The sequence below is a fragment of the Fusarium odoratissimum genome (genome assembly GCF_000260195.1).
Source record: "Fusarium odoratissimum NRRL 54006 unplaced genomic scaffold supercont1.5, whole genome shotgun sequence".
Classification (NCBI taxonomy): Eukaryota; Fungi; Ascomycota; class Sordariomycetes; order Hypocreales; family Nectriaceae; genus Fusarium; species Fusarium odoratissimum.
In genome coordinates this window covers 1,720,544-1,739,687 of record NW_022158691.1, presented here as the reverse complement: position 1 = coordinate 1,739,687, position 19,144 = coordinate 1,720,544, and the positions used below count along the sequence as shown (strand labels likewise).

The 19,144-nt window shown below is 47.6% G+C and overlaps 9 protein-coding genes across 11 annotated transcripts; 6 read left to right on the top strand and 3 right to left on the bottom strand.

The window, feature by feature from the left end:
• Positions 1 to 131: 131 nt before the first annotated feature.
• FOIG_04543 (uncharacterized protein) lies at positions 132 to 1,371 on the bottom strand (the record flags this gene model as incomplete). Of its 2 annotated transcripts, XM_031202810.1 has the most annotated exons (4): positions 132 to 619; positions 667 to 1,090; positions 1,139 to 1,238; positions 1,294 to 1,371. In XM_031202810.1, the coding sequence occupies 4 exons, from the start codon at positions 1,369 to 1,371 to the stop codon at positions 154 to 156; spliced, it is 1,068 nt and encodes a 355-aa protein (XP_031068257.1). In that variant the 3' UTR covers positions 132 to 153. The 2 variants fall into 2 exon arrangements, with proteins under 2 accessions (XP_031068257.1, XP_031068258.1); XM_031202811.1 differs by lacking the exons at positions 1,139 to 1,238; positions 1,294 to 1,371 and having other exon boundaries at positions 667 to 1,130.
• A 558-nt stretch (positions 1,372 to 1,929) lies between these two features.
• On the top strand, positions 1,930 to 2,960 carry FOIG_04542 (3-hydroxybutyrate dehydrogenase; the record flags this gene model as incomplete). The annotated part of the gene is made up of 2 exons (XM_031202809.1): positions 1,930 to 2,238; positions 2,301 to 2,960. The coding sequence occupies 2 exons, from the start codon at positions 1,930 to 1,932 to the stop codon at positions 2,958 to 2,960; spliced, it is 969 nt and encodes a 322-aa protein (XP_031068256.1).
• Positions 2,961 to 3,417: 457 nt separating this feature from the next.
• Positions 3,418 to 5,054, bottom strand: FOIG_04541 (uncharacterized protein; the record flags this gene model as incomplete). The annotated part of the gene is made up of 2 exons (XM_031202808.1): positions 3,418 to 4,876; positions 4,933 to 5,054. 2 exons carry the CDS (start codon positions 5,052 to 5,054, stop codon positions 3,418 to 3,420), a joined length of 1,581 nt encoding a protein of 526 aa, XP_031068255.1.
• Positions 5,055 to 6,339: 1,285 nt separating this feature from the next.
• Positions 6,340 to 8,007, top strand: FOIG_04540 (uncharacterized protein; the record flags this gene model as incomplete). Its single annotated transcript, XM_031202807.1, has 1 exon — positions 6,340 to 8,007. One exon carries the CDS (start codon positions 6,340 to 6,342, stop codon positions 8,005 to 8,007), a length of 1,668 nt encoding a protein of 555 aa, XP_031068254.1.
• A 1,056-nt stretch (positions 8,008 to 9,063) lies between these two features.
• Positions 9,064 to 10,667, top strand: FOIG_04539 (uncharacterized protein). Of its 2 annotated transcripts, XM_031202805.1 has the most exons (3): positions 9,064 to 9,323; positions 9,398 to 9,801; positions 9,851 to 10,667. In XM_031202805.1, the coding sequence occupies exons 1-3, from the start codon at positions 9,178 to 9,180 to the stop codon at positions 10,531 to 10,533; spliced, it is 1,233 nt and encodes a 410-aa protein (XP_031068252.1). In that variant the 5' UTR covers positions 9,064 to 9,177; the 3' UTR covers positions 10,534 to 10,667. The 2 variants fall into 2 exon arrangements, with proteins under 2 accessions (XP_031068252.1, XP_031068253.1); XM_031202806.1 differs by having other exon boundaries at positions 9,076 to 9,801.
• Positions 10,668 to 11,347: 680 nt separating this feature from the next.
• On the top strand, positions 11,348 to 12,278 carry FOIG_04538 (uncharacterized protein; the record flags this gene model as incomplete). The annotated part of the gene is made up of 4 exons (XM_031202804.1): positions 11,348 to 11,371; positions 11,431 to 11,808; positions 11,861 to 11,999; positions 12,088 to 12,278. The coding sequence occupies 4 exons, from the start codon at positions 11,348 to 11,350 to the stop codon at positions 12,276 to 12,278; spliced, it is 732 nt and encodes a 243-aa protein (XP_031068251.1).
• Positions 12,279 to 12,513: 235 nt separating this feature from the next.
• Positions 12,514 to 13,604, top strand: FOIG_04537 (uncharacterized protein). Its single transcript, XM_031202803.1, has one exon. It carries the CDS (start codon positions 12,577 to 12,579, stop codon positions 13,390 to 13,392), a length of 816 nt encoding a protein of 271 aa, XP_031068250.1. The 5' UTR covers positions 12,514 to 12,576; the 3' UTR covers positions 13,393 to 13,604.
• Positions 13,605 to 13,905: 301 nt separating this feature from the next.
• Positions 13,906 to 16,139, top strand: FOIG_04536 (uncharacterized protein). The gene has a single exon (XM_031202802.1). The coding sequence runs from the start codon at positions 13,987 to 13,989 to the stop codon at positions 15,514 to 15,516; it is 1,530 nt and encodes a 509-aa protein (XP_031068249.1). The 5' UTR covers positions 13,906 to 13,986; the 3' UTR covers positions 15,517 to 16,139.
• FOIG_04535 (uncharacterized protein) lies at positions 13,917 to 19,084 on the bottom strand. The gene is made up of 4 exons (XM_031202801.1): positions 17,737 to 19,084; positions 17,161 to 17,687; positions 16,504 to 17,103; positions 13,917 to 16,453 (listed from the first exon to the last, which is right to left on the bottom strand). Exons 1-4 carry the CDS (start codon positions 18,998 to 19,000, stop codon positions 15,770 to 15,772), a joined length of 3,075 nt encoding a protein of 1,024 aa, XP_031068248.1. The 5' UTR covers positions 19,001 to 19,084; the 3' UTR covers positions 13,917 to 15,769.
• Between the last annotated feature and the right edge of the window lie 60 nt (positions 19,085 to 19,144).

Below are 19,144 nucleotides of genomic sequence, written 5' to 3'. Positions count from 1 at the left end.
TTCGCCTTGAAGCTGTCCGTGCCATCGCCTAGCTGATGTCAAGCATTCCCGACGCAACGGCTCGTGCTCCGCACAGTGTACTGCACGAGTTCTAGAGCACCATTATCAGAGTTGCTAAGTTGGCCTATCAATATTATTGATAAGCTTGTACTACTACGCGCAAATGTACTTCTTATGCGACTGTAAACGTTCTGGCCACGTAACCCCCGCACCCTCCAACTCCCCCAAAAACGCATGCATCATAGCGACATTCTTCCATCCAAAAGTAGTAGTATGTTTATGTAGCCTGTCTCTGAAGAAATTACGTAGCGATGCGTTTGGAGAGGCTGCCGAAGACATGAAGTACACCCAGGTGAGATAGTGATCAAAGACACTAATGTCGGTTGTTGATTCGATCTCGGACTTGAAGTCTTCCATGACAAGATTGACGTTAAGGCCAGGGTTATGCTTCTGTCCATGCCAGACTGTCAGGATCGTTCTGAAACACTCTGCCAGAAACGGTGGATTGTGCTTGTCGCGCGCACATGACTCGGCGAATTCTTCGACAAAGTCAAAGGCTTCTTTAAATTGCTCTGTGGCTGTATCGTCATCTGTGTGAGGAAGAGAAAATATTGTCAAGCTGTGCCCAAGTTAGTCTCAGCTCCAACGGATCAAAGCCAGACATACAAGCCAAACTGCTCTGTCAGATACCTCTGAAGCTTCTCACTGCCACCCAGACTGGAAAAGTTTACAAACTTGCGCATATTACCGATAATACGGGCCAGTGTGATGAACGTATCCTGCGCCGCTATCATCTCGTCATACATGAGTATGAGCAATGTAGCAGCGGCAAACAGCTGATCCGACGACGAAGCCGACAGGGTGCACACGCTACGGGCGCTGGTTATGAGACCCCTGATGGCCGAGGCCTTGTAGCGTTCAGCCTTTGCGGCGAATTGAGGATTGCCGTAGTATGCGAGGCGATGATACGCAGCTGCGGCGACGGCATCAAAGACGAGGGGAGATGACATTGCCAGTGGGAGGAGATGCATCTTGCATTCGTTATCGGCCTGGAGGACTGGACACATCCACGGGGCAATTTGCTCAGCGACTAGCATCGCGCATTAGTCACTGTTCGTGATTCAGGATGAGGACTCACAGAAGTTTGTTACCCAGTGCTCGGGCTGGTGGAGTGGCTGTTGGGGACAAGGGCCAGGCGGAGCGGGAGAACTGTCGTCATTTCCGCAAACCAGTTGATTCTGGTCAGAAAAGGTCAGCAAGATTCTCGATGACACAAGAAATGCGGCTCCTTACCTCCGTGTTTGTGATGGTGTTCAGGCTCGCTCGTCGGGACCGATCAGTCCGCTTTCGCCTATTGATCGGCTCGGCCATCCACCGAAACGTCCCATCAAGGCCATAGCATTCCAGGTTATCTCTAACGCATTTCAGGCAGTGCGGTAATGTTCTATCACAGTTGATACGACGGCGTGAACAATTGCGACAGCCTGTCAGATGAGTGAGGGGAGCACTTGACGCCAAGGTATGGAGAGATTGTGAACGGACCTTTTACTTTGGTCGGCATAATGAGTATGAGTATGAGTACTCTGCGTTTTCGTCAAACTTGGATAAAATGTTGAGTGCCTCGATGCAAGGGCGGACCAGAGTTGAATGTCCAAGTATCAGGTGAGAGGGGCAGACTCACCTTTTTATCTTGATCGGGGTAAGCTACAATATCTTGGTGTCTTATCATGCTCCTCCACTTCCCCGCAATCTAGATGCTACCACGCACTAACTTTAGTTTAGTGACACCAGGGACTAGGATATGTTGGAGTTGATACTGGGAAATAAAATTGCATGGGAAGTACTTATTGTATGCTTGTTGGTTGCCCGTCTACCTGTCTCGATCCAGTGCCCATCCCTTCTTCCACTCTACTTTCATCTCAACTCAGCATGTCTCAGCCAGTCACAGGCAAAACAGCCATCGTCACTGGTGCTGGAAGCGGCATCAACTTAGCATTTGCATCTTCTTTGCTGGCAAATGGCTGTAATGTTGTTTTAGCTGATCTAGCCCTAAGACCAGAGGCTCGGAAACTGCTTGAAGAGCATCAAAAGGATACCAAGCCAGACTCCCATGGCATTGCTGTCTTCCAGGAGACAGATGTCCGAGTTTGGCTTCAACTCGAGCGCATGTTCACAACAGCTCAGCAACATTTCGGGCGCATTGACATAGTCTGTCCTGGCGCTGGCGTGTACGAACCTGTGAGCTTTTATCCCGATCTGATTAGCATTGACGAATTCGTTGTCCTAACACCCTGTTAAAGCCTTTCAGCAACTTTTGGCATCCTCCTGGGACCCTGGCTAGTCGCGATACCATCGATGGCGGACGATATGCTCTCCTTGACATCAATCTAATCCATCCCATTCGCTCTTCTCAACTCGCCATTTCTCACTTTCTCAGCGCCCAAGACGGTGGAAATAAGACCATCATACTCATCTCAAGCACGAGCGCACAGGACACAAGTATCGCGACCCCTCTCTACGATGCTTCGAAACATGCTATCAGCGGTTTTGTTCGTTCCTTGAGCAACATCAGCTCAGCCAATATCCGTATTGTCGCTGTTGCGCCTGGCATCATCAAGACTCCTCTCTACACCGATAACCCTGAGAAGATGGCTATGATTGACGGTTTGCATGATGTCTGGGTTGAGCCTGAGGAGGTTGCCGAAGTTATGGTTGCTTTGATAGAAAGGGACACAATGAGCCAGACGATTGGAGAGTACCCTGAGAACGGAGACATACAGATCAAGAGTGGTACTATACTTGAGGTTACCAAGGGTAAGGCGAGACCTGTACATCCTTATCACGACTCAGGCCCGTCTGGACCCGGTGCTTTGGCTTCTAACATGGCAGCATCTGAGGATGCTGTGTTAGGAATGTTGAAGCCTGGATGGGGTGTGCCAGAGACCAAAAATGCCAAGTAGTAGTGAAGCTAGAAGAAAATCGAGCCTTGTATTCTATATTTCAATTTGCGGATTGAGAAAATGGGATCGAGGTATCTGAATGAACTTGATTCAGCAGAGATGGTTCTGTACAAATGAAGTAACCAGAATTTGCATGCTTTGTGACTTACCAAGGCAGACCAGCTCTTCGTCCTTGACACAAGTCGTATGACGCCTCCGCGAGAATCCAACATCTCTCGGGCCAGGTTGTGATGAGACAGATTAAAACGAACACGAGCTCACCAGGTAAGGTGCGCGTCAAGCTCAAGTATTGTCCAAAGCCAACTCTAATTAAAAAAAAATGATATTCTGGTCTTTCTATAGCCTCTAGGTTTTGTGTCAAGCCTCCCAGGAAGTCGCAGAACAATTCTGAATTTGAACATATCCATAAATCTTCTAGAGGGAAGCAGTGCATTCTCCCAACTACAGACTACCATATTCAAGATTTCTTAACAGTTTCCATCTCTCCTTCATGACCGGAAGTTTCCACCACAACACCAGGCAGGTAGTCATCCTCCATACTGGCTACAGGACCTTTGTAGTGTTTCCTTCCGTAGACAATGTACCACACAACACTCACAGATCCAAAGCCCATAAAAACAACGCTGGAGTAATTCATCGAGACTGCGGTCACAGGTAAAGTGACGGGCACACAGAATAGAATTATGGAGAAGAATATCCATGAAACTGAGATGCCATTGATGAGGAAGCCCCACGAGCGTAAGGTAAACGCGGATCCGTGAACTGGTTTTCGGGATTGGATGAGGGAGGCAAGGATGGGGGTAGCGTATGATGTCGAAAGGCAGATGGTGGCAGTTCCAGTGAAAGAGTTGAAAGCAGCCGACGAACCGAAGTAGATAAGTCCAAGAAGCATGCTCACAAAAACATTGAGAAGCATGGCCATCAGTGGCATCTCAAGCTTCTTGTTCATGCGAGACCAGATAAGGTGACCTGGAATAGCCCCATCCCGAGCAAATGCGTATGTGTAACGGCTGGCAGCTATAAAAGCCCCAATACTGGCAAATAAGAAGATTCCCATGATGAAAATAAGCAATATGACAGCGGCAGCATTCGATCCTGTGACCATTTTGAACATGGTGCCAATTGGCTGGTTACTCGTAACAGCCAGAAGAGTAGCCACGTCAGGAAGAGTAAACAGGACGGGGATGAGAAATACGAGGCCAACAAAGCCAGAGACGACTACAGAAATGACCATGGCACGAGGGACTTCGAGATGTGGATTCTCAACCTCTTCGCAGAGAGATGCGACGAGTCCATATCCGAGCATCACGTAACCGCCTTGAAGTAGACCAACGAAGAATGACCAGCCCGTCGGCCAACCACTCGCCGAAGGATCATAGTGCGTGAAAACAAAGCTAGCAGATCTTTTTGCTTTCGCCATGACCAGAAGAACAATCATGAAGACGCCGACCGAAACGGCAGTCCATATCATAGCGCCAACGTTGATAGCGCTAAGATATCTTGTCCCAAATACATTAACCGCCGCTGCAAGGAGTGTAAATGCCCAGAAAGCAAGTACAGTCTGCAAGGGCGTAGCAACGTATTCTTCATGGAACAGAGAAGCTAGTGAAAGAACAATCTGTGCGCCCGAGAAGTTGATGCTCGTCGTGACCAGAAAGTTTCCCACGAGGTTCAACCATCCTGTAATCCAGGACGCTATGGGTGCGTATTTCCTGGTCGATACCATCGCGGACCAGAAGTAGGGTCCTCCCGCGGTAGGATATACAGCGCAGATTTCTGCTAGGGAGGCGGCGATGCAGATGGAACACAGTGTTACGAAGACCCAGCCCCAGAGAACAGTGACGGATTGGCCGTTGATAAGGGTGATGTAAAGAGTTGTTGACAAGCCGAAGGGAACACCCATTATCGCTACAGACCTATTTGGAGCCTTGTTAAATATCGCGGCTAACCGAAAGGGTGTTTTGTGACTTACAGTCCCAGAATAGTCCATAGAGACAAAGTCCTCTTGAGTTCGTTTTTGTACCCAAGATTTGCCAGAGCTTGATCAGCACTGACTTCCTGACTGGCAGAACTGAGATTTTCCAGGGTTGACATGATTGTCTGAAATTTATTGTAATAGGCGTTGCAAGATATCGAAAATAAGCATTGAGTTCTGCGGGAGGATGCAATCAGCTGGGTGGTTTGGACTGGGTATTATACCGATACATCATTCCGTTCTTCCGGTCCTTCATTCTTATCTCAATTATTGAGCTATCTTCAGATCCCTCTGCTCTAGAATCCAGCAAATGAGGTATTCATTCACCAAGTACATAGTTAGCCTAACATGACTCCATCTGAGACTGATAAGCCTCTCACTCTCACCTTTTTATCCTAATTGGGTAAAGCGCTGAGGTCTAGAATTTGACCCCATTTTCCCGTCGCGCTCAAACTTAATACTCATCATGTGCCACGATCCCAGCTTCAATTAACACCAGCCTATCTTTGATAGGGTACCAAGCTTCCAGGGATCTCTATCTGTTGCGTAATGATGTCGTAGCTTGTAATTTACGGCGGCTATCGTCGTTATGGTGGCTTCGGAAGAAGTTCGCTGAACGACTTATACCCCACGAGACCTAGGTGACAGGGATATCTACTCCATCGAATAGTTGGAGGCTTGACCCCTGTAAGCTCGCCAGCATAAGTACGTAGCTAGTTGAGAATGATGTGGACGACAACCGCTCCCTTCTCTTTCATCCTCCTCTCTCTGACATCTCCTGTTCTTTGAACATTCCATTTGATCTTGTTCACTTTGATTCCTCCTACTTACCAGTTTACTTGACCCAGGTCCAATCGTCATGTCTTTCCGAATCCCTCGACGCCAAAAACGTTCGTGCCTCCAGTGTCAAAAGGCAAAGAGGGCTTGTGATGGATATGCTCTCAACAATGACCGGGGTCCTGGCTCCAGCCTCACCTCCTCCACAACTTCATCGAGCAGTTCTGGTACAAAATTACTCCTTGCGTTTCTCCTCCAATGTGACTGACCTTGACAATAGATCAAGATCACATCTCGAGCATTCGTCCTTGCTCTTATTGCCAGAAGACATTAAAGTCATGCTCCTTGAACGCTATTTGGGGGTTAACCTGTATACGTGGGAATCAGGGGCCATGTAACCCCAGCGAACATGGACTATTCAAGAGCCGAGTTTTCGATGGGACTTTGTCTGAAGGGAGTAACTCCCTGATCAAAGCTGAACCCATTCCATCCTCTTACGAGAACGTCTTATCTTCTTTCAAGTCAAGATCGCAATCAGACGCAGAACCCAGCCAGTATCGTCGGAAATGGATCCACGGTGAACAAAAGCTATCAGCAGTCCTTTCACCCTCCACCACCAATGTCACCATGGCCGTGGCTTTTAATAATCAACTTATTACACGAAGTCTACTCTGCATCTATTATGATGTTCTTGAGAGCAACCTCTCTTGCTGGATATCCGAAGTCACCTGTCCATACTCCATACCACACTCATCCCAAGAGAGTGTTGCGCAAGGATTGAAAGGTGACGTCGCCTCATCCTCAAGTTGTACCTTTGGTCCAACAAATCCGTTCTACCAGCATATCTTCCAGTTAGATCGTGCCACGCAAAGAATCAGGAAACCATTATCTCGCAAAGAAGATATGGCGGTCTCTCGGACTCTTCATCTTTGCATCCTGGCCTTTGCTGCTCAATGGACTCAGAACCATGTCAAGAAGCGGACAGCATCGCCCACCAGTGTCGAGCACCTGCGCCATTCAAATACAACAGCTGTAATGCCAGTGGACTATAGTCTACAACTACTGCTTTGGGAGCAAGCAAGAGCCGCCCTTCAAGAAACCATGGAAATTGAATGTTTCAGGATTGCTTATGCTGGATTCATCCTTGGTGTCACTGAAAGACCAGAATCAAGCGACGATCAGAGTCTCAAGAGATATAGTGATAGCCTCGGTCTCTCACCAGACAAAGAATCTGCCATCCCCTTGATAGGCCAGATCATGTCAAATGACCGTCCTTCTGCACATCTGGATCAGGCAACAAGGGCAATACTTGCCTTGAAATACCGTTTCGAGATGGAGGGGCTCCGGTCACACGGCGGGTCTAAAGACACTTCGACTTTACAAAGCCAACGAACTGTTGGTTTTCTATACTGGCTCCTTGTAATGTTTGATACTGTTGTCTCGCCACTGAATAAACGGCCTGTTGTTATAGCCGATGAGCACTGCATGGCAGGTTTCATACAAAACAGGGAGAATGTACCTTGCCAATGGAGACTCCATATGTTTCTGAAGGACGACTCCGAAATGCCACAATCTCTCGGCTGGCCTTGCTCAGAAGAAGTTGCCTCGAGAGCGATGATCAAAGCAGCTCCCATCAAGGTTTTACTTTATCGCCAACTATCCTACATCCAGAACGCTCTGCGGAAGAGGTCGAGCACTCATGATATCATCAATGCTGCAAAAGGAGCAATTACTGTTTGTCGATACTGGGACATGACGTACGCCTCATTTTTCCAAGGCTTGTTACGAGGCTATGATAGAGTTTCCTCAAAGCTTAGAAGCTGGGTTGTGTGCATTTTCACAGCCTGGAACCTCGGTACACTGGTTCTCGCGGACTTGTTAGAGCTAGTGCATGAGAAGGCAACTACTGGCGACACAAACAGCTATATGGATATCAGACTGAGCAGTGCAATTAATCTTGCTGAACTCGCCGGTGCTGTCGTTCCACATAAGACTAGCCATATCAAACAACTTCCAAAATGTCATGCCGCAGTTCAAGAGAGTCCACTCTTGACAGATCCTTGCACGTCAATTCTGGTGGAAGCGTTTACGAGAGCCTCTCTCTATCACCTGTCAACTATTTGTGAGCTTAAAAAGCATGAGTGGTTCGATATTGAAATGGAAAGTTTTTGGCAGAGTTTGCAGTGGTTTGAAAGTTGTATCAGGGCGTTGACGTGTCTTTCAAAGAGATCGAAACTTGCACAATCTATTGCAGAAATTTTGTTACCAACACTTCGGGATCTACAGAGTCCATAGATCATACACCTAAACATTCTGCGAGTGTGGAGGTTGATATTGATGAAGGATGTTCATGGCATTTGCTTGACCAAGTATTTTATGCAGATAGCTTTTAGGAATCTACAATTTGTGACATGTGTAGACAGGGCACTTGACGGGATGATCAATTAAAAATGGTGCAAATATAGCAAGGCAGAGGTCAATCCCGTATAGCTTCTTTACCATCTCGGGGTGTATTACCAATCATCATAGCTTCACCCAAGACAAAAATTCATTCAGTCAGTAGTTGAGTAGCAGGGATATTAACCTTTTAACCTTAGTCGGCGCTGAACTCTACTTGGCCCAGTGTCGGGGCATTTGATTGGCCTTCGCGTAAAAGCAATGAAACAGTCTTCCTTTTTCCCGCTACGCTACTGAATCCTTCGGCGTTGCGCCTCAGCCTTGACGCGTAAAAGGGAGGCTTAGCTGGATCATACGCAAAGCCCAATAAACTGGAACTCTCACATAACGATGCGTCTTTTTTACTAACCATAGGTCCACTATTTACCGTCGATCGTGGCAGGTTGACGAATATCGTCATAAGGGACATCTTGATAAAGAAGACCAAGTTAAGCTCAATGGCCTGCCGTGAATCTCACGACTTGTTTGTATACTTGGACTTGTTTGAAAACCCAGAAACACCGTGGCCTTTTCTATCCGCCCGTTTCTTATCCCTGGCATGACATGAGCATGTGTTGGGTGTTTGATGCTCATCGGCTTCTTAACCGAGCTGTGGACCTTGCGTTAGGTAACATTTTAACGGCCAATTGCCAGAGCTTAGACAGGTCTAGAACATTTCCCTCTTCGAAGAAACGGAAATTAGGCTTCTCGTATACTTCGGTAGTTTCCTATTCTAGCCGGAATTTGTGCTTCGACAGTAAGAATCGTGGCCATCATACGATAGATGCATCGCAATTGGCCAAATAGTATCTGAGTGACAGCGATGCGTCCACTTGATTACGTTGATCAACGTTTCGGCTATTCCTACTTAGATGCAGGGGACGTAGCATCGGGCCTTCATAGATCAGTAGGGCTACGAATCATGCCGTAACCCCTGGGAGTGAGATCCAGTCTCGGTGTTGTCTTTAAATCGTTGAGCTCGCTGTAGTCACGTCACGTTTAACTTGTTGGTTCTTCGTTTCTTTTGAAATGGGTCTTCAATTCTGTGGTGCTCAGAATGGTGTGAAGATGGGAGCGTTGAACGCCCCCAGGCGGGCTATATGGATCTGCTCAGTTGTTAGCCTCACTGCATTTCTTATCTTCTTCTGCTTTCCCGTCTCTTCCTTTTATCCGTTGTAAGTACACACTTGCCACTCCGTTGCATGGTAAAGACTTCCGCTGGCGATGCTAAGGACGATGTATTACATAGGAAACCCACAGTCTCTCCATCCAACCCCCCCTCTACTCCTCCTCCAGCTCCTCAAACCACGGATAACTTCAGTGCCAACTGTCATAAGAAATCTCGACCGGAAGCCTATAAACAGCATGGCAATGGAACCGAGAGCTTGGCTCTGCCGAAGTTAATGGCGGAGTTATGGAAACCTCTGGTACATCCTATCACAGAGAGAGTATTCGTCACCGACAAGGGAGAACGTTTCGAAGTACCAATCGACCAAGTACGATGGAAGAAGCCATTAGGGAAACGGGTCGTTATCGTTGATACTGATACTCGGCTTGATGGTAAAACCGAGAACACGATGTTAAATGAATGTCCCTTGGACTTCACAACACTACCCGGGCGGACTGGAGGACACTTGAACCATTATATATACGGTACGTCTTGTCAACTCTATCTGATGCTCTGCTGTTACTGAAGGTTTAGCTATGATTCACGGTTACGATTACCGACTCGTCCGTGCAGCCGATTATCCCGATCGACACGGAACTTGGGTAAAGCCTGCCATAACCAAAGAGGCTCTCAAGACCCATGACTTCGTCATCTCGCTAGACTCAGACGCCGTCTTTACTCATCTCGACCTTCCACTCGAATGGCTCATGAACCTCTGGGATTACCGCCCAGAAACCCTAGTCGCCATGGCTTACGACCTTGACTGGGAACAAGACTACGATCCCCAAGGAAACCTCATCCTAAACACGGGCTTCGTCATCGCACAAGCAAGTCAGCGTACCCAAGATATGTTTCAACGATGGGAAGATTGCCCACGGAGTATACCTGGCTGCGATCATTGGAACTTCAAGTGGGCACATGAACAGAGCGCTTTCTCGTACTATATCCGATACGAGTTCAACAGAACACATGATGTAAAAAACATCCCTTGCAATCAGGCCAACGGTAATGAGTTTACACTCGATGGAAATGGCGAGTGCAAGGGCGTTTTTGTGAGCCATAATTGGAAACATAAGCACAAGACGCCCGAGTTGTTGAGCAGGAGCATCATGACTTCGCTGGCTCGTCGGGTACATGGGCAGTTTCACCATGATATTAAAGACTTATACATAGATGCCTCGAAGGAGACATATCCAATCGCCAATGGGGCTACCTAAGCAATGATTTGAGGAAGGGAAGATAATTTAAATTTAGACTATAGAGCGTTGAGATATTTCTAAGACTAATAACTCTAATAAGGCCCATCTGCCTTGTTTACTACTAATGCTAGCAGTTATCTCAAGCCAAAAAGGTACTCTAGAAGTCCTGGATGTTATCTTATCTTATCTTATCTCCGTTGTCATCCTCGAACTGAACCACTACTTGACTACCCTAGAAGGCCCGCAAGTAACGCTGCTTTTTGGACTTTACCAATAGAGGCCCGATTACTCAAATACGTACCATCGGATTGTCATCATTGCCATGATTCGTTCCTGCGTCATGAACTGTACCAAGGTTCAGAGTCACAAGATGCTCGGGTCGACTGCAGAAGTCTGTGATGTCTAACCGGATTTGGTATGTCGAGCCTAACGAGCTGAATGGAGGGCGATGCAGTAGTACAGTTATTATGCACCGTCACATTGTGTAAGAAAGGTAACCCAAATTGGATAAAATCGTGTGTCTGTGTTGCCTACCACGATCGACCTATAGAAGTTAGAGTTAGATGTGTTGTTTGGATCACAGATACCGGGGGAATAGGCAGGTCTGCGAGTAATTTATGGGCATGAGTCCAACTCTTGGGAATGAAGGACTTATTTAAATAGCAGTAGCTCGGTTCACATTTGGCACTTTATCACATCAAGTTTTCTGTGGCGATTGTAAGCTCTCAGACACCGAGATCAACTGCAAATCACACCACTGGGACTCAATTTAGACAGTCCTTCAACATACACACGCCTGATATCAGCCAAGTAAAGCCCCAGCCCATCAACAATGGCTTCGTTTGACGGCAAGACGGTATATATATTAAGAGCTCTCCCCTTTTGACATCAAGGCACCTAACCTGAGTTTTGAAGATTGCCATTACAGGTGCAGCATCCGGTATTGGCCTCGCAGTTGCTAAGCTCCTAGCAAGTCGTCGTGCCCAACTCTCGCTCGCCGACATGAACAAAGCCGGCCTTGAGGCTGCTCTCAAGTCTCTTCCTGGTGATGGACACATCATCACACAAGTCGATGTGCGTGACAGCCAAGAAGTAAACGCATGGATCGAGAAGACGGTTTCTGTCTTTGGCAAGCTTAACGGCGCTGTTAATATGGCCGGCGTTTTCACACACGGCACATGTCTTCGCGATGAGACTGATGATAAGTGGGACTTCATCATGGGAGTAAATGCTCGCGGTGTTTTCAATTGTTTGAGAGCAGAGCTAAATCATATCAAGTCTGGAGGAAGCATTGTAGGTGTCGATCAACTTCTTTACCGGAATGGGAGAGCTTATGCGTGTGCAGGTATCAGCAGCTAGTGTTGATGGCCAAGCTGGCTTTGCTAATGCTTCTGTATATTGTGCAAGCAAGCATGCTGTCATTGGCATGTCTCGATCTGCCGCAAAAGAGAACGAGAATATTCGCATCAACTGTGTTGCACCAGGTACGTCTCATTTCATTAGGCTAGGAGAAAATCACCCAAGCTTCACAAGCCAAACTACCGTAGGTCTGACTACTATTATCATTACTAGGCAGTGTTCGAACACCCATGATGGAAGGTGAGGGAATGGCTGAAGCAGTAGAAGCAGAACTTGCACTGCAGGTTCAAAAGCGTCCTGCTGAGCCTCACGAAATTGCGAATGTTATCGCTTTTCTCCTCAGTGAAGAAGCCAGTTTCGTCACTGGAGCTGTTTATAACGTTGATGGAGGTTGGATCTGTTAGTCGGACGTTATCCCGAGCACTTCGGCATGGGCCGGCAAGTAGCCGATAAGGATGGAGAATACCCACTTCATGGTAGCATCAGATTGAGCTAGTCCGACCAACAGTCTCTAAAACTTTCCAGATTTGGTAAAAATAGTGAGTGGGGGTGCATTCGGTTGTAATTCATGATCAGGCGGACATTACAAGATAGTACTTATCTACAGGATTCCAATGGTCCAGCTCCTCAAGCGATTCAAATTCTTTGACTCTTTTCAAGTTCCAAGATCAGGATATAAACCGTCTCCACCTCTGAGAAATAATGACCGTAAAAAGCCGACTTCAGCAACCTGTACAGGTCGCCATTTTGGATTGCGACTACGTTGTGCCCAAGGTCGCCGAGACTTGGGGACCAACATATAGCAGCATCTTTGCCCATCGACTGCAAGCTGTCAACAAGACTCTAGGGTCTGATAAGATTCTAGAGATTTCTGCATTCGATATTATCAAAGACGAATATCCCAATCCAAACGACTTCGACGCCCTCCTCATCACTGGATCTCGTAAAGGAGTTTATGATAAGGATCCCTGGATTGCAAAGTTGAAGTCTTTCATTCGAGAAACCTACCAGAATTATCAACATGTGCGACTATTCGGAGCTTGCTTCGGGCACCAGATTATCTCTGAAGCCCTGCTTGAAAGATACGGAGTGATTGTTGAGAAAGATCCAAAGGGCTATGAAGTCGGCATCCACAAAGTCGCTCTGAACCCAAAATTCGCAGCTCATTTCAGTCATGTTCTGAGCCTCCCTGACGGGGATGGATTACGGATGCAATTCGCACACGGCGACCATGTTCGGTTCGAGACATCTTGGCCCGAGTCGTGGATGTCGATAGGAAGCACGCCGCATTGCACCGTGCAGGGTATATATCAGCCGGGACGTGTTTTGACATTTCAAGGTCATTTTGAATTCGACGAGGAGATTTCAACGGAAACGATTAAATATTTCTATACACCTGAACGAGGCTTTATGCCTGAGCAGACCCAAGCTGCTCTGGATCAGATCCGAGGAAAGGATGATTCGGAGGAGGCTGCAAAAGTATTACATGCCTTTCTTACAGGAAGCAATGGTGAATAGGAGGTATTTTCAATCTTTAGGTAATCTGAATTTGCCTGTTAATTATGCCTGAAATGTCAACAGCGAAGATCAAGGAAACGGATGAAAGACTTACCATTGTTTTACATTTAAAGGCAGCTCAACCACTTATATATACACACAGTACAATTCTCTAGTGGTGTTTCAACTCGATATGCCTCTTTGTAAGTAAGCAGTCTTGATTTTCTTGGCACCTGAATTGAAATATCTTATTCAATGATGTTGCTAAGGGCTTCGGGGGTCGAGAAATAATGAAGAGACCGGGCTTGGTTACTCCTGTCTCGTACCGCATAATGGAATTAATAACTATATCTATTACTTCAAGAATTTACTGCTCACATTAATGTCATCGATTGTCTTGGCTGATCTCTCTCCCTGCCTTATCTGAATTAAGCTTTTAGAGTTGGGTGGCTTAGCGTCATGCGCCCCAGAATGAGGCGCAATTCGACCAAGGAATTTCAAGGCAGAGTGCCAGGCTAATGATTCGTTTTCATCCTTAAATCAATCGACTCTGCTCAATCTTCTACTGGTTCCTACTCGCCACTGCTTCAACTTTGAGTGGTCAACGGTTTTTCGATGCCCCTGTTCAAGAACTTTCGCAGCGGCGCAAAGGTCGTGGACCAAGCGGTCAATCTGGATCCTCACACCTGGACATTGCCATCGTCATACAAACCTGCTCAGCCAGACGGTAAACAGACAATCATTCCTGACCCAAGAGTCTTCTCAAATGTTTTTTCTATTCCCTGCGAAACCGAAGCACAAAGTATTGAGACTCTATTGGCATACCCCGACGCGAGCCATGCTGCCGTACATCTGGCTCTTCTTGAATGTTTTCGCAACCTGAGGGCTGGCGCAAAGGCGCTTGACGTCGAGGTCATCCAACCACCTTCATATGACGAAACCAAGAGTCCAGTGCCAGCGTCGCCTTCAGAGCCTACGCAACTTCCCGCATCCCAAAAATGGGATCTTCTCATAAAGCTCGCCGTTACTCGATTTACTACCTGGTGGTCTGGCATCGAACTATTACTGAACCACGCGAATGCCTACTCGCATCATGGCGGCAGCCGTGCTGCTCTTCAGCTCACAAAGGACTATCTGCCACCGTTGGATATCCTACTCGTCTGGTACGCACTTATGCTGAACTCAGAGGCTTATGATGCTGCCTGCGACGCACAGGGTGCCAATGCCACGCGCTTGAAAAGTATTTGCTTCCCTTGGCCTGCCATTCGCGATGTCTTCGATATGGACAAGATGCAGCTTGTACTCCCTCGATCTGCACAGAAGTTGTTCACTAATATCACCTCTCAACCATGCGACATTCTTGAGTATATCCAGAGTCCCCCGGCATATGCCGACACCGGCAAAGTGCGTATTGAGACGGATTTATTTAGCGAAGTCAAGAGGCATGAAGATATCATGGAGGAGTCCCATAAGCTTCTGTGGATACGTTCACCTGCCTTACAAGGGTCCCTGATCCGAGCGGGCTTGGAGTACCTCGACTTTCACTTGAGGGAGCCCAATGCAGTGGAAGAGGAGATGCTTTGTCATCAGTCCTTCGGCGTTAGGCTTTTCTGGAGGACGCACCGCCTGTTTCCAAGACAATACAAGGCCTTCCTGAAAGAGATTGGAGGCATACAGTCGGAACCAACGCAGGGCCAGGACCTCAAACGAGATGCGAAGATTCTTTTCGATATGGACGACCCATCGCCCATACAGGAGCACTGCCATTGCTGGACCTGCGAGCGCATTCGCGATGATATCCCAGAATTTGTCTACACAAAACCTTCAGCAACAGCATCCTCTTCTACGAGCTTGACTACCATGCAGAAGCAAATCTCTTCGTTATCTGCCGAGAGTCTACTTCAGATTCAAGATGACCTAGGCTTCTACCTTGCAGTTGAGGACGCTCGCAGATCAGGGCTGCCATTGCCAACTCGGCCACCGACTACTACAGAGAAGGAAGCTGATAAGATTGCTAAGCAGAAACAAAAGGAGCTTGGATATAGACCGGGATTGAATGAGTATGTGGAAGTGTTACCTGATGGGAGACGCAAGATCCGGACGCATAAGTATGCAAGTGGAATGTGGGGTACGACTTGGGTTTGATCTTTGCAAGCAGACATTTGTATCAGTCATATCAAAAAGAGGCAACAGGTTTCAAATTTATTGGATAAGGCGACCGTTTGGGTTGTCAGAGGCGATGCTTTGTTGTTTGATAATGGCTTCTCCCTCGAACTTTAGCGGAAGATGTATACCATCAGTTGCAACTTTCTACAACCTGAACAGCAACCGCTGCCTAATCTTTCCGACCTGCACTTACTATGACACATTTAATGGCTGCCCATAGCCTGGTGCAAGACTAGCTACTCCCACTAGGAACAAGATCTCGAGCCAGTCTAGCCACAATCCCAAGTGCATCCATCTTGTCGCTCATCGGCTCTTTCAGTTCCTTCGCTGGGCGATCAAACCGTCGCCAAACCTCAATAAACCGCTGCTGCCCCTCATCCAGCCCAATACCACGAAGTACATTATACATATCATCGTGATTCGCAAGCCGCTCCAGATCCTCGGCGCTAACAGCCGTAGTGGACGGATGTTCCTTACCATAAACAACAGCAAGGTTGACGCAGTGTAATATAAGTGCTGCTAGACCAGCTGCCAAAGCCGTAGCCACAGATGAGCCTGTGCGTTCTTCAAAGTCATCTGGTAACGCCCCCTCTCGGTGTGGATTTCGCGATACTACCTTGTGGCCAGGTAAGATAAAACTTAGGCTCTGCGGGTTGCCTGTTGGACCCCATACGCGGCCGTCTGCAGTGGCTGCGCCGATGCGGAAGATGCGCCGCTGGTCGAAAGACCATGGATATTCGACTTCTGCGATGGCCCCGGTGTCGGCGGCGGCGCAGAAGAGGAGGATACCGGCGTCAAGGGCATCCTTGATAGCTTGGCGGAAAGTATTGACGCCATCGCGATTCTCGACCGTTTCTTTGACCGTCCAGGACATTGAGATGATGTCCACCTTCTGATCTATCGCTGCCCTTACAGCCTATGTTGTGTTAGCCATGGAAACATGCTTGTTTCTAGACCTGTACTCACCAGAGCCGCGCTTTCAGCAGCGATGTATTCCTTCCCATGGGTCTGTGTCGCCAAGTTGAGACTTGTCTGCGTCTCAAGCTTATACACATAAAGCCTCGCCATCGGACATACCCTGCAAATCATATCCGCCATAACAGTTCCATGGCCCTTCGTAGACCTATAGTAAGGGCTTGGTCCATTCTCGTGCGGGAAACCTCTGCTGAACGTTTCTCCTCCCCAGATCTTACCCCGAAGTGACTCAACATAGGGATCAGCTCCATCGTCGATCAGAGCGACCTTGATGCCATTTTGAGGTTTGACAAACTCGGAGCACGTGTTTTGTAATTCATCTGCAAACTTGTCCATACAGTTCAGCCATCTGTTGGACTGTAGACTCATCTCATTGATGCCGCTTTGAGCTTTTGCAAATGCTCCTTCTCGGACGATGCGCTCACTTCCTGGGACATCTGCTTTGCATCTAAAGACGAGTATACGTCTTCCTCCCCCCGTATCGTCTTCGTCATTTGAAAGAGTCCTTTTCGGGTTTGCTGCTGCTGATTCGTTCAACCGCTCCTCGAAATCATTTGCGTACATAGTGATGCGATCGGCTGACTCCAATGCCTATCAAACATGCAATGTTAGTTTCACTCTGAAGGTAGGTCCTAGACTAGCACATACCTGCTCTTCACTGTATACCAGATGTACCGCCTCTAGCTTTTCTAGCTTCGCCAGCCCTTCAGGCTCACTCCAAGCTCTCAAAATGGCCCTGTTACCACTCCATCGCAAATAGAGCTGTCTCACATTCCGACAAGCAGTCAGGATTGTCTCTGGACACAAGTCAACCTTGGTCCAGTCAAGGATCTCCACCTCAAAAGGTCGAAGACAATCCTCGAGTGCCTTGTCGCTATGTGATGGATCTTTCAGGTCATCCACCATCACCTTAAGGATGTGTTTGACCCCCTTCCCCTTGAGCCAGTTGAAGAAAACAGTGAGATCATCCCTACCGCGTCCTTTATTTGACGTCTGCGTCCGATTCCTAGTTAGCCTTGCTTTTACAGCTGATACAGGAGGTTTCTGAAGCTCTATTCTTCGGAACGAAACATAGCGTAGAACTTGGTCAAAGTTGATATGGTCATAACTCTGTTTGAAAGAATCCTCGTAGATCTCGGGTGGTGCCTCCGAGTAGTCGAAGCATAAGTTAATGTCTAAAACCAAGAGTTAGCATTGCCTAAATTAAGGGGGGTCTTGTCTCACTATTGAGATTCGCGCCATGAAGAAACTTCACAGCTTTGAGCTGGTCTCTGCTGGCAGGCTTCGAATTGATCGTCAGAGTAGTCCGGAGGTAATGCAGCTTGACTGCCTGGCGGATCTTCTCTGCGTATTCGCTCTTGCGCTTCTCTTCCTGGGCCTGCTTTTCAACGTTCTCCATACCCGTTTGTCTTCTCTGTATAGGCTTGAAACCTTCGGGTGCCTCTCCCGGCGTTCTTCCGTTCTCAGCTCCATGGAGTCCATTTGCGTTTGAAGTGTGGCTTGAAGAGGATACATCTGTCTGTTCTGATCCTCGTGCATGAAGATTATCAGGCCCTCGATGTAGCCCTCCGTGGCTGTCTTTGCCTGGCTGTTGAGAGATGCGACTTCTCCCACTAACATGCTCCAACCCTCCTTTGGGCCTGGATCCAGCGTGTTCACCCTCTTGACCTTGGTCCTCCCTGGATTCAACTTGCTTTCTCTCCCCAATACGAGCGGAAGCTGGTACCTCGAATTGTTTCCGCCAGAGACGCTGTGTATGGTCTTGGTATTCATAGACGGATAGGTTTTGAGGTTCTTTGGTATACTTATCCAAGGCGCTGTCTCCGTGAGCAAGAAGCGCCTCAACAATCCTCAATTGTGCTTCTGATGCATATTTGTAGTCGACTGCCAGGTGCAAGGGTGTCAAGCCGCTTTGATCTGGGGCGCGAAGTGTCTCTTCGGATGCTCGTTTAATCAACTTTATGGTATACTGGTGCTGAAGGTTGTGATAGATGGCTGTATGTATGCAGTTCCTCCTGTGCTCACAAGTAATGCGGAGCAGTGAATCAAGGTCATCAATCGCTTTCTTCTCATCCAGGACCACTTCGATGAACGCATGGTTCTTTTTGGCGATAGCGGTATGCAGAGGAGTCTTGCTTGAATCGTCCACGCGGTACAGCAAGGTCTTGTCGAACTTGATTACACACCGAGTCAACGATTTGTGTCCCACTGTGTTTGCAATCATATGAAGGAGTGTCTGGTTTGAGTCTTTTGTTGATTTTGAGAGAAATTGCCCATACTTTTGTAAGAAGCTCTCCCGATTTTCTCTCTTGCCCAAGTTCAACTTCATGTTCCGAGCCTCATTCGTGATGCTCTCAAAGGCAAAAAGCACCTCATCGTGGTTGGGTATCTTGGCGGGCTCCTCCTCAAAATCATCGTTCTCGTAGTCCTCATCGTCATCATCGCTAACGACGCCTCTGACATCTGTTGTAAATGCAACTTTTGTCATCGTTCTTGGTGCCAAATCTATTTGGGATGTATTTTTCTCAGCTCTTGTTTTGCATTTCAATGACCCTCTGGTTGCTTATTTGCTTCTCTGCTTACCCGCAGCAGCCTGCAGCTACAGAAGACACGTCATTTATTAACCGCTCAC